At 35.9% G+C, this 14,473-nt stretch overlaps 1 protein-coding gene across 1 annotated transcript in view; it reads left to right on the top strand.

The window, feature by feature from the left end:
- Positions 1–14,473, top strand: part of LOC123231726 (CREB binding protein) — a 180,254-nt gene that overhangs the window by 28,626 nt on the left and 137,155 nt on the right. The window contains exon 2 of the mRNA XM_044658032.1: positions 366–1,078. Within this exon, the coding sequence (XP_044513967.1) occupies positions 366–1,078 (713 nt within the window). The remainder of the gene's footprint in view (positions 1–365; positions 1,079–14,473) is intronic.

Raw genomic sequence — 14,473 nt, 5'->3', positions numbered from 1 at the left:
AAATGACTGTATAGTATTTTCTAATGTCTGTTGTGGGCATTGTCATTTTCCTGATTAGGTGAAGTTTGCTTGGAGGGAGGATATACTAGGGCACCATCTCCAAAATGTCTAAAAACAATTTGTTAAAAAAACATGTGTTTAATTGTGATTTTGCAATGTAATAGATAACTTAGAATATATGTATTTTTTTACATGGTGACATGACTACCTTGACAGGAAATGTAAAACACTGTTCAAATCTCTTTAGTGTTCCATCAGTCCAACACATAAACTATAGTAAATTATAGTAAAAACTGTAGAAAAATATGGTTGCATGAACTTTATTATTATTTGGTGTTTTATACCTATTTCTGTTTAATTTCTAGATTTTGGTTCACTGTTTGACTTAGAAAATGATCTTCCTGATGAGCTGATCCCCAATGGTGGAGAATTAAGCCTTTTAAACACTGGGAACCTTGTTCCAGATGCAGCTTCCAAACACAAACAACTCTCAGAGCTTCTGAGAGGAGGCAGTGGCTCTAGCCTAAACCCAGGAATAGGAAATGTGAACTCCAATAGCCCTGTCCAGCAAGGAATTGGTAGCCAGGCCCAAGGGCAGCCGAACAGTGCTAATATTGCTAATCTAGGTGCCATGGGCAAGAGCCCTCTGAATCAGGGAGACTCTTCAGCATCAAGCCTGCCAAAGCAGGCCACTAACACCTCTGGACCTACACCCCCTGCTTCACAAGCACTGAACTCTCAAGCACAAAAACAAGTGGGGTTGGTGACTAGCAGCCCTGCTACATCACAGACTGGACCTGGGATCTGCATGAATGCTAATTTTAATCAGACACACCAAGGCCTTCTTAACAGTAATTCTGGCCATAGTTTAATGAATCAGCCCCAACAAGGCCAGGGGCAGGTAATGAATGGATCTCTCGGTGCAGCTGGAAGAGGAAGGGGAGCTGGGATGCAATATTCTGCCCCTGCCATGCCAGGGAATGCAGGCAGTGTGTTGGCAGAGACTCTGACCCAAGTTTCTCCACAAATGGCTAGTCATGCAGGATTGAACACAGCACAGGCTGGAGCCATGTCAAAGGTAAGTGTGTGTCCTTATGTATTTTTAATTTGTTCTACCTAATGGCATGGCTTATTCACGAGTATGAAACCCTGTCTAAACTTTTAGTTAATTGGTTTCTTGGAAAAATGTTTTTACATGAAAATTTTTATTGGGGATTCTTTCATAGGAATAATATATGTATATGCAAAAATGAACAACACTGTACTAAGAAGACTTAGGGAAACTAAAACTGCTGGGGCTCAAGTGACACTTTAGATTATAGTTTACTGTAGGATGACACAAGTAGTTGGTCAAAGGGTATTCTAGTAGAAGTTTTGCGGTATTGTAGTGGGTTTTGAATATAATTATTAATGTTTTTGTTCTTGCATAATGACTAATGGGGACACCTGAATGAAATTTTCTTGTTAATTTAATCAAATATTCTTCATGTAATAAAGATTTATTTAGAATCTACTCTGTGCAGAATACTGTGTAGGTGTGGGGGAAAGTTACAAAGTTTTGGTAAGACACAAATAGGATCATAGATTTTCTATGGTTCTGTTCTTCTGGAATTTAAAGGGTGGTAGGGGGGTAATAAGATGCACACAAAGATAACTTTAATAGACTGGTATCTAAATGATTTAGAAAGTTTTGAAATTGTGTTGAAGGGTTAGGGTTAAGGACTGGCATAGAGAATGGATCTGAGATTTCATCAATGAATATAAACATTTCCTCTGCTGATACAGGTTGACACCTTTTTTCTCAAATTTGTCTTTAGAAGTGTCAAACTTGCTGATAAACTTATCCTGAGTGTGACCTAACCTAGATTAAGATTGAATTGGGAAATATTTAACAAAACAAAGAAAAATACATACACCATAGATGATGTTAGTTTGTGGTTTTTTAAGTCAATATGCTGCTGACAGGAATCTCTTTTCAAGTTTGTACTCCTTGCCTAGAGCATAAAGAGGTTAAGTGACTTTCTCACAGCCAGTAGATATTAGAGTCAGGACTTGAAGCCCGCGTCTTCCTGGAGGCTCAATTAGGAGAAGGTAGGACCTTCCAGAAAGTAAGGAACACTGAGTAAAGATGAGAAAATCAACTCTACAGAAAATAGTAATGTTTAGAGAGTGGCTTGTATGGAGATAAGTAACATTAGATGGAACTGAAGTTGACGGCAGTGCCATATGTCCAGAATTTTGAGTGACATTTGAATTTTTCCTTGGTGTGCAATAAGATGCAATCAAAAATTTTTGAGTAGAAGATTAACATAAAATTTATATTTAAGGAAGATTAGTCTAGAACGATGATGGGCAAACCACGGCCTGTGGGCCAGTTGGGGCTCCCTGAAATGTTCTCTCTGGCTGGGAGACATTCCTAATCTGACGAATACAATGAGTAGGATACAATACAATGAAACTTCGAAAGAGTTGCCTTAGAAACAGACTGACAGATGAGCATTTCCTTTCCTTTGTCCCCCTCTTTAAAAAGTTTGCTCGTCACTGGTCTAGAAACATTATGAAGGGTGCATTGGAATGGATAGAGTAGTGGTAGAAAGATTCTTAGGGGATTCTTAAATATCCCAGGGGCAGCTGGGTGGTATAGTTGATAGAGTACCAGGCCTGCAGTAAGGAAGACATCTTCCTGAGTTCAAATATGACCCCAAATACTTACCATGTCACTTAACCTTTTTACTTCAGTTTCCTTAGAAAAGAAAATGACAAACCACTCCATTATCTTTGTCAAGAAAACTCCCAAATGGTGTTGTGAAGTGTCAGACATGATTGAAAAACAGCTGAAAAATAACCCATATATAACCTGTATTAGTGTGGTGGTAGGGGAAAGTCCGAAACAAGGGGATAATTTCAAGAAATGTAAAGGTACATTTTGGTAATCATGGTAAATGATAAATTACTGAAGCCTTGGTAATTATTTGGATTAAAAAGATAATTGAAAAGGGTGGGATGAAGACAAACCCCAAACTAGAAACTTGCAACACTTCGATGAGTGGTTACGCTGTTGACAAATATTGAAGTTAGGAAGAGCAAGTTTAAAGGGGAAATTGTAGGACAGTTTGAATATGTTAAGTTTGAAACACTGGTGGAACATTTAGGTGTTAGGTGGTAGATCTAGAGCCCAAGAGGGATGTTAAATCTAGAATTGGATCATATTTGAGAATCATGTGCTTAGCTTAGGGATTGAATGATAATACTAAGGGCTTATGGGGTAGAAAGAGGCACAAAGGTAGATCCTTAGGAAACATCTATCTTAAGGAATGGAGAAGAGACTGAAGAAACTGCAAAAGAGAAGTGGTTAAGAGGAGAATCAGGAGAGTGTGGACTCTGAAGGCCAGGAAGGAAGGAGCTCTTAGGAGGAGAAGACACTCAAAAGGGTCAAAAACTGTAGAGATATGAAATAAAGACATTTTTTCAAAAAAAGTAATTTGGCAGAGCAATTCCAATACAATGAGGTGGGGGCAGAAGTCATATAACTGAAGGGAATAGCTAAACCTGGTGGGAAAATCTTTTACTATTTAGATCACTTGGGCAAGAGAGATTTATTCTTCCTGGGAAACTTTTCTTTTAATCCTCCTGGGAAGCTAGGGATTTCTGAATGGAGTGATTTTTATTTTTATTTTTTTTCATTTTTTATTGTCATGTAAGACATTGATCATTGTTGTAAGAGCACAGTCATACATAATCAAACCCCCAAAATAAAACCAAAAATGCACCCATGTGAAAGACAACTCCAACAGTTCTGGAGGTGGATAGCGTTTCCCATTGTAAGTCTTTCAAGATTGTCCCAGATCATTACATTGCAGAGAGTAGCCAAGTTTTCACAGATAATCATCGTCTAATATTGATGTTATTATATACAATGTTCTTCCAGTTCTGCTTATTTCTCTCTGCATCAGTTCCTGTAGACCATTCCAGTTTTTTCTGAAATCATCCTGCTTATCATTTTTTATAGCATAATAGTATTCCATTACCAATTTGTGCTATAATTTGTTCAGCCATTTCCCTATTGTTGTTGGACATCCCCTCAATTCCTAATTCTTTCCTACCACAAAAAGAGCTGCTATAAATATTTTTGTTACAAGTAGGTCCTTTCCTCTTTTTTATTCTCTCTTTGGGATAAAGACCCAGTAGTGGCATTCTTGGATCAAAGGGTATGCAGTTTTATTGTCCTTTGGGCTTGGTTCCAAGTTGCTCTCCAGAATGGTTGGATCAGTTCACAACACCACCAGCAATGCATTAGTGTCCCAGAATGGAGCATTAAAAAAAAAGGATACTTTAGATCTTTCAGGAATGTTAACAGCATTTTTGCTTTACAAAATTTGTACTAATTTTTTGCTACTGTGGAAAAAGTGTAGAAATTCCTCTTCTGTTATAGAAAGAATTTCCTGGCCTTCCAAAAATAATAAATTGAGTTAGAACAGATTCTTAAAAATATTTTTTCCATGGGGCAGCTAGGTGGTTATGGATTGAGAGCCAGATTTAGAGGTAGAACATCTTGGGTTCAGATTTGCCCTCAGATATTTCCTAACTGAGTGACCCTGAGCCATTTAATCCTTATAGTTTAGCCCTTAGGTCTCTTCTACCTTGGATCCCATACACCTAGTATTGATTTTAAGACAGAAGGTAAGAGTTTTTTAAAAATATATTCTTTCCAGTTTATTTTATTTTTTCATTTTTGTTATCTTGACTTCTAAATGTCTTCTTCCTCTTCCTTTTTTCTTTCTCAAAAAACCTGAAGTTATAACAGAATAAGAAAGAAGAGAATTAAGCAGTTTTAAACTAACAGCCAACAATGTGCCACAGCCATAGTCCCTTGCCCCTGTAAAGAAGGGTATTTTAGACATTTTCTTTTCTTTGGGGCCAAGCTTGATCATTATAATTACATGATATTCAGTTTTATTAATTTTCTTTTCTTTTCATTTACATTGTTCTAATGATTTTTCTTGTTTGACGTGAGTGACGCATGACTGGCTAAGGGTTTTTAATTTGCTGTTTGCTGATTTTCCCTCTGATATTCTAAATCCTTCTAAACTTTGGATCATGGCTGTGGATGACTAAGGAAAACTCTTTTGAGGGCAGGTGGGTGATACAGTGAATAGAGTGAGGGCCTGGAATCAGGAAGACTAGAGTTTTAGATCCAATCTTAAGCACTTATTGGCTATGTGATCCTGGGCAAAGCATTTAACCTTTTATTTGCTTCAGTTTTTTTTATTTGTAAAATGGGAATAATAATAATAGCCCCTTCTAGCTTTCAGGGTAGTTCTGAGGATCAAATGAGATAATTGTAAAGTGCTTAGCCCAGTGTCTGGCATAGAAGCACTGTATAAATGGTAGCTATTATTTTGTTGCTGATGCAACTTTAATTTTTAATATCTAGTATATATAGGTGGTTATAATTCTGACACAATTTATACCTTTGGAAAATGAGGGTTATAGGTGAATAATCCCAATGTTTAAGTAATAGAGCTATTCTTATACAGGGTGTCTACAATGTCTACTATATTATATAAATTTATTTAATAAAACAATAAACATTAAATTTAAAGCTTAAAACTGTACCACAACTTTTGGAACACCTTGTATATTTAAAAAGTGAAAATGACATTAAAATTATTTGGATGGTGATCTAGACTGTGCCATTAAAAATATAGTTGTAGTTTTGCTTTTAGATATTTGAAGAAATAATTTTTTTAAATTTTTAAATTTTTAAATTTTTTATTAATTTAGAATATTTTCCCATGGTTATATGATTCGTGTTCTTTCCCTCCACTCCTCCCACCCCATTCCTGTAGCCAACAAGCAATTCCACTGGGTTTTACATGTATCATTGTTCAAAACCTATTTCCATATCATTAATATTTGCAATAGAGTGATAATTCAAGAGTCAACATCCTCAATCATAATCATATACCCATCGAACCATGTGATCAATCATATTTTTCTTCTGTGTTTCTACTCCCACAGTTCTTTCTCTGGATGTGGATAGCATTCTTTCTCATAAGTCCCCCAGAATTGTCCTGCATCATTGCATTGCTATTTGTAGAGAAGCCCATTGTGTTCTGTTATGCCACAATGTATCAGTCTTTGTGTATAAGATTCTCCTGGTTCTGCATCAATTCCTGGAGGTCTTTCCATTCCAATTCACATACAAACCCTCCAGTTCTTTATTCCTTTCAGCACAATAGTATTACATCAGATAACACAATTTGTTCAGCCATTCCCCAATCGATGGACTCATTTTCCAATTTTTTGCCACTACAAAGAATATTTTTGTACAAGTATTTTCCCCCTATTATCTCTTTTGGGTACAAATCCAGCAGTGGTATTACTGGATCAAAGGGTATGCACTGTTATGTAGCCCTTTGGGCATAATTCCAAATTGCCTTCCAGAATGGTTGGATCAGTTCACAACTCCACCAGCAGTGTATTAGTGTCCCAATTTTGCCACATCCCCTCCAACATTTATTATTTTCCTTTACTGTCATATTGGCCAATCGGCTAGGTATGAGGTGGTACCTCAGAGTTGTTTTGATTTGCAGAAGAAATACTTTCTTATGGTACCTCTTTAACATTGTTACTATGTTGCAAGAATTAATTTCTAATTTAAAATGCTTCCTTGTCTGCTGCAGATTTTTAAAAATCTTGGTATTGCTATAGTTAATCATTTTCTTGATGGGGGAAGCATTTAAGTGTTTAAAAATCTGGCCAATTGGCCAGATCCAAGCTGTATTTTGCCCATCACTGCCTTAAGCAATTCCCTAAGGCAGTGATGGGCAAACTATGGCCTGGATCTGGCCCGTGGTGAATAGTTTGCCCATCACTGCACCAACCTATCACCTCTTCTAATTAGAATCTAATTTGGAGTTTTATTTGTCATAGTATTAACATTTTAGAATTGTAGTCAGTTGTGAGCTGCTGTGGGTTGAAGTGGGGAGGGAATTTTGAATGTGCAACCTGAATTGTTGTTAAGTTATAACTGTCCAGTGAGCATCCACTGGAACATCCAGTGGGGAAGAGACAGAATCGAGGGACAGTTGAAGAGTAAACTGCATAGTATAGTTGTTTTGGAAAAAAGCCCATAATTGGCTATTGCCATCTTAATCATTGATTATTTGATGACCCTTTTGAGTCATACCTCAGCCTTGACATTGGAGACCACCTCTCTAGAGTCTAAGAACAAGAGATTGGGTTCACTTGATCACAGATTTAGAGGACCTTAAAAATCATTTAGACAGACCTTTTGGGGGGGGAATCATGAACCTATGGATCTTCCCTTCTCAGAATAATGTTTTTAAATAATTGGAAGAAATGCTAAATTTTATTTATTTAGAATATTTTCCCCTGGTCATATGATTCATTATCTTTCACACCGCTCCTCTCCCCTCCCAGAGCTGATAAACAGTTCCACTGGGTTCATTGTTCAAAACCTATTTCCATATTTTTCATATTTGCAATAGAGTGATCTTTTAAAATCAAAATCCCAATGATATCCCCATCGAACCATGTGATCAATCCTATATTTTTCTTCTGCTTTTCTACTCCCACAGTTCCTTCTCTGGATGTGGATAGTGTTCTTTCTCATAAGTCCCTCTGGATTGTCCTGGATCATTCCATTTCTACTAGTAGAAAAGTCTATTATATTTGATTGTGCCACAGTGTTTCAGTCTCTGTGTATAATGTTCTCCTGGTTCTGTTCCTTTCATTCTGCTTCAATTTCTGGAGGTCATTCCAGTTCATATAGAAATCCTCCAATTCATCATTCCTTTTAGCACAATAGTATTTTATCACCATCAACACTGGTTTTTATAAAACTCAAAAATCCACTGAATTTGTTGTTTGACTCTAAATTTGAAATCTTGATATTCAGCTTGAACAATTACAACCAAACTTAGCAAGCTTCTTGACAAGAGTTTTTCTGGGTAGGGAATATAGAATGTTGGAAAGGGGGGGAAATGCTTTTTTCCAAAACAACTATACTATGCAGATTCATGAAATAATCCTTTGGCTGTTAGTTCACTGCCTCTTGAAATAATTTTCTGTTTACTTAGTGGCATACTCACACTTAGCAGGAAATTATAGTAAACTTCTTGAGGGCAGGAACTATTTCTGTTTTTGTATTCATATGTCTAATACATTACATATAGTACCATATGCATACTAGTTTCTAAGTAAATGTTTATTTAATTGAATTGAAAGAATTCTACTTGCACAAAGGTATCATTTCCCTTTTCTTAATGGTACCTAAGTGTCCCTGTACTTGTACTCAGTAGTCTAATTAGGAAAGAGTCAAGAGACTGTTCTAAGAGCATGTATTTGAATATGTAAATTGAATGTTTCTGAGGGAGCAAAAATATTTGTCAATGCATTAAGATTCTAGTTTGTATGTATTGTACCATGGTCATGTGATCGGCTCTGAACTAATTGGCATTTATTTAGAACTTGCTATAGTCAAGGCACTGTTAGGTGTTGGGACCACAAAGTGAAGAAGGAAAATAAAAATAAATCCTTCCCTCAAGGACCTTTTATTTTCCTAGGGAGTTGCAACATATAAAGAGATAAGTTTATGAATGATAATTTGAGGAGAGGGACTAACCAGACAGCACTAACTAGGAGATTCAGTATACTAAAAAAAGGATCTTGAGTTTTTGCCTTCTTTCAGATAGCTTGATGTTAAAGGACCAAAGTACCATTGGTATGACTTTGCTGTTCATAATGAGTGGTTATTAGATACTAGGTAATTTCTTTCCTTGTGATACTGTTTAGTCTCCATTTTTTCCAGTAAGATGACATAGTGAACTGGAAAGTGGCAGATTTTAATAGTACTTTTTTCCCCCTGAACTTAAAACAACATTCCACTATAAAGCAGCACTTCCATGTACAAAGTAGAACCCCAAAGAGGATTTTATTTGAAACTGTAGCTGCATTACATATTGTTTCTGTATATATTGGAACACATTACTTTCAAAACTCTTACTTGTTTGCGTATCCTCCTGAATTTCCTTTCTCTTTTTGTGCATTAAAAAAAAGTTTAATGCTCTTTTAAGTATTTTTTTGGCATTACTATTGTTATCTTCTTTAGCTTCCCTAAACTGGCCTCTCCAGTTAAAATGTGTGTGGGGGGGGAGTGTGGGGGTGTGGGGAAGGATCCTTGTAACAAATAAACATAGGGAAGCAAAACAAAGCTACATAATAGCCATGTCCAAAAATTAAAGTTCCTTTGGATTTGTGGGTTTGTCATTGCTTTGATCAGAGTTTTTATGTCTTTCACAATTTTTTTTTAATCATGGTGTATAAATTGTTTTCCTGGTTCTACTTTTATCACTCTGGGTCATCAATTTATATTTCCCAGGATTCTCTGAAATTATCTTTTTGACATTTTTTCATAGTGCAATAATATTCCAATACATTAATACGTTACAGTATTTCAGCCATTGACTAGTTGCTTGATATCTTTTAGTTTCTTTTTCTTTTATTTTTAATCTACTCTTTCCCTTTTCAGGATCAGTTAATTTGTTTTGTTTGAGATTATTCCTTCCTTTCCTAACCCCCATCCTGCCTCTTTCACCTTTTAACTTAGTGAATTTTTACACTAAACTTCTTTGTATGTTCAATTCTGCTTGGTCCGTTTAAGATAGTCAAGTTCATTTGATGTGTTCTTTCATGTTTGTATATACTTTTTCTTTTATTCACCCTAGTTATGAAAAATAGTAAGTTCTCCCCCTTCTTATTCCTATATTCTTTTTTTTAAACATTTATTAATATTATTCCTATATTCTTTTAACCTTCTTATCTCTCCTACTTTTCAAACCTACAACAGAATCCGTCCACCCCCAGGTTCTCTGTTTTATTGAACCACCACAAAGTCCTTTGAAGACTAAAAAATTTTTAAGGAATGCTTGTGCTTCTCCCCTTTTATGATGTTTAACTGTCATCTGACAGCCCTTTCTGATTGCTCAAATTAACTTAGCTTTCTAGATGTTTCTTGACTTTTTTGTTTTTTGTACTAAATAATTTCTACTTAGTTCTGATCTTTTTATCATAAGTGCTTGAAAATCCTCTTCTTTTAAAAGTACATCTCCCCTCTGTCTAGTGCCATAATACTAGTAGGATGTTATTCCATGTTTTAAGTCATCTCTTTTGCTTTTTGGAATTTTATATTCCAAAATCTTCTCTAATTCTTCTTAGAAGTTGCCAGATCTTGTATGATCTTGATTAATTACTAGATACTTGAATTACATCTTTCTGGCTACTTTGCAATATATTTCATTGCTAAGAGATATCTGGATTTTGGTTCTATGACATTCTAAGGATGTTTCCTTTTGGAGTTCCTTTCAGAAGATGATGGGTACATTCTTTTTGTATTCTATTTGCCCTTTGGTTCTGATGTCTCTGAGCAGTTTACATTTCTTGAAATAGCATTTGAGTATTTTTTTCTTAATCATAGTTTTCAGAGAGTTCATTGATTGTTCACTTATCTCTTTGACACATTTTTCATCAGTTTTTAAAACATCTTTTTAAAAATATGACTGCAATTTTCTGCCAGTATCATTTCTCTTCCTCCTTCAAGAGACTTATCCATATAAAGCTTTTTTGAGACCAAAAAATAAAAATAAAAAGGGGAAAAATAAGCTTAAGTAATAAATACATCAGCAAAGTGTAAAAATATGTGCCATGTACTGTATTCATGGACCTCTCACCTCTGCAGAAGAATAAGGTGGTGTCTTCTCATGTTTCCTTTGGAGCCATGCTTGTTTATAGTTTTGCAACATTCTCTTGATTGTGGTGTGTTCTTTCTGTTTGTATTGTTGTTGTTACTGTGTATGGTTTTGTTGTTGTTATGTTTACTCTGCATCAATTCATATAGATCTGTCTATATGTGTTTTATTCTTTTCTGTATTCATTACAGAATTCACAACCTGCAGTATGCCATCATATTTATGTGGGATGATTTGTTTAGCCATTCCCCATTCTTATATATTTTTTTTCCATCTTTTGATTTTTGTCCTAATATTTCTTGCTGAGAGGTAGTGAGGCTGTTTCAGTGGATAGCCTGGCCTAGACATGGAAGGGCCCAGGTTCAAATCTGGCCTCAGATACTTCCTAGCTGTGTGACCCTGCACAAGTCATTTAATCCCAATTGCCCAGCCCTCTGCTTGATGTATTCTAATTTTCAGGCCATCTGTTGTTTGGTGAGGGTTTATCACTTTCTCTTCTAATTAATCTTCCAATTCTCCCAAAGCTTTTATTTAAAATTTCCCCTTCTCCATTTCTTCTAGATAGTCATATAGTCCTTGTGGAAAATTATTTTATTCCTTTCAGTCTCTGCTTGGTGGTTATTATGGCATTACTGTCTCTTGCTATGTTGGATTTTGAGACAGCTCTGGATTTATAGTAACTTTTAAGAAATTGGTTGGCATCCTCTTTGGCTTATATCAGTGGTTCCCAAACTTTTTTGGCCTATCCCCCCCCCTTTCCAGAAAAAAATATTACTTAGCGCCCCCTGTCACATGCTATTACAGCCCCCTTACAGTTATTCACACACACATACACACCCCCAATACACCTGTGGCCATCACCACCCCCCTGGATCGCTGCAGCACCCACCAGGGGGCGGGGGCACCCACTTTGGGAATCACTGACATATATATATTTTTAGTTTTAGTTTAAGAATTCAGGCCTTTTGCTATGCTTTTGGGTGAGACAGTTGGCTTTGCTTAATCTCAACCTAGGTCACCTGAGTTCTTTCTGCTTTCTATCTGGAAGGAGGGAATTAGTGAGGTGTGTAAATGCTAAGAAGGTATGATAGGGTTTAGACCTCATTGTTAACCTTTCAGGACACTTTCTGTAATGTCCCAATCTGGGCATGGCATCTCTGACCTACCATTTTGCTTCTGTTATGCTGTGGGTTTCTGGGGCTTTCTCAAAAGAGTCTTCTGCCCCTATTCCCTCTGGATTGAGCTTTAAAGGATGCTAGTCTCTTTAGTCTAGTTCTTGTCATTCTGGGAAACTTCTTTGTGGTCAATGATACTGGCTTTTTTTTTTTTTTTTTTTTTTTTTTTTGGATACTGGCTTTTTAAAAAAAATTTTTCCAGGATTACATGATTCATGTTGTCCCCTTTTCTTTCTTCCCTCCCCCCTCCTAGAGTTGACAAGCAGTTTCACCGAGTTATACATATATTGTAATCTATATAATTCATTTTTGTAATAGAATAATCTTTTAAAACCAAAACCCCAAATCACATATCCATATAAAAAAGTGATAAATTATATGTTTTTCTTCTACATTTCTACTCCCAGCAGTTCTTTCTTTAGCTGTGGATAGCATTCTTTCTCATAAGTCCCTCAGAATTGTCTTGGATCATTGCATTGCTATTAGTAGGAGAGTCTATTACATTTGATCTTCCCACAATGTGACACTGACTTTTCTGAGATGCTCTCTGTCCTGTTGCTAATGAATCTCTGGCTGACGTTTTGTGTAGTTCTAGAGTGGATGAACTAACTTAGCTGTAGTTAATCATTTGATTTTTTAAAAAGAATTTTTTTGGTCCAGTTCTCTGTTTTTTTTTAACTATTGTAATTTATTTCTTCATTTAGAATTTTTCCCACTGGGTTATACATGTATTAATTTTTTAATGCCAAAACCCCAATTATATCTCCATTGAACCATGTGATCGATCATGTTTTTCTTCTGAGTTTTTTTTCCCACGGTCCTTTCTCTGGATGTGGATAACATTCTTTCTCATAAGTTCCTCTGGATTGCCTTTTTAGAAAAGTCTCTTACATTTGATTGTGCCATAATGTATCAGTCTCTGGGTACAATGTTCTCCTGGTTCTAACTCCTTTCGCTCTGCCAGTTTGTATAGAAATTCTCCAGTTTATCATTCCTTTCAGCACAATAATACTCCATCACCATCAGATACCACAATTTGTTCAGCCATTCCCCAATCGGTGGACACGCCCTCATTTTCCAGTTTTTTGCCACCACAAAGAGCACAGCTATAAATATTTTAGTGCAAGGCTTTTTTCCTTATTATCTCTTTGGGGTACAAACAGTCTGATTCTAGCTTAAGAGTTTTTTCCTGGAAAAAGTTACATGGGAGTTGGACTGTCCCTTTCCAATATTCATACTGGTTGGAAGTCTCAGTATCATATATTTATTAGCCAATTTTGTATCATTGTTAAAATTTAGGTCTGTCTAGTAATGTTAAAACTATTATTGTTAGAGACTTCTAGTGTTAAAAAGATAATTTGTGTTGCGTAGGAAGAGAGGCTTTGTAGATTAGAAATTCTTAAACTTTTTTTTGTTGTTGTTTTTTAAAATTTTTTTTAAAACCCTTACCTTCCATCTTGGAGTCAATCCTGTGTATTGGCTCTAAGGCAGAAAAGTGGTAAGGGTAGGCAATGGGGTCAAGTGACTTGCCCAGGGTCACACAGCTGGGAAGTGTCTGAGGTCAAATTTGAACCTAGGACCTCCTGTCTCTAGGCCTGACTCTAAATCCACTGAGCTACCCAGCTACCCCCTCTTAAACTTTTTTGTGTTGTGGCAGTCTAGTAACAGTAACTTTTCAGAATTTGTTTTAAATACATAAAATAATATATCTAGGATTATGAGGACATCAATTATATTGAAATTTAGCTGTTGACATATTTTTTTAAAAGTTCATGGACTTTCTGATTAAAAAGACTTGGCTTAGAGCCTTTTTGCAGAGAAAGATCATTAGATTATATTTCGGAGCTAGAAGGGACCTTAGAAAGTCCAGCCCATCCTCATTTAGATGAGAACATTTAGTATTAGGTAGGTTATGGGATTTGTCTAGGTTCTGCACAGTCAAGGAATGCCTCCCACTAATTCTTTGCCACTATAAAAAGCCTGTTATAATTATTTTTGACATATATATCTTTTTCCCTTTTCTTTGATCTCTTAGAGATACAGACCTAATAGTGGTATTTGAGGGTCAAAGAATATGTATAGTTTTATAGCCCTTTGGATGTAGTCCAAATTGTTCTCCAAAATGGTTGGACTATTCACAACTACACCAACAGTGCATTGTAGTACCTATTTTTCCATGACCCCTCCAACTTTTGTCATTTTCCTTTTCTGTCATATTATCAATCTGTTAGGTGTGAGGTGATACCTCAGAGTTGTTTTAATTTGCATTTACCTAATCAATAGTGATTAAAGTATTTTTTTCATATGAGTATATATAACGTTGATTTCTTCTAAAAACTGTTCATATCCTTTGACTATTTAGCAATTGGAGAATGACTTACTATTTTTTATAAACTTGACTCAGTTCCTTATATATTTGAGAAATGGGCCTTTAACGGGGGGACATTCCCCCATGTTTCCTGCGTTGTTGGCTACTTGGGTTTTGTTCATGCAAAATCTTTTAATTTAATGCAGTCAAAATTAGCC

The sequence above is a fragment of the Gracilinanus agilis genome, chromosome 1 (genome assembly GCF_016433145.1).
Source record: "Gracilinanus agilis isolate LMUSP501 chromosome 1, AgileGrace, whole genome shotgun sequence".
Classification (NCBI taxonomy): Eukaryota; Metazoa; Chordata; class Mammalia; order Didelphimorphia; family Didelphidae; genus Gracilinanus; species Gracilinanus agilis.
The sequence above is the reverse complement of the archived record's forward strand: the minus strand, read 5'-3'. Positions and strand labels throughout refer to the sequence as shown.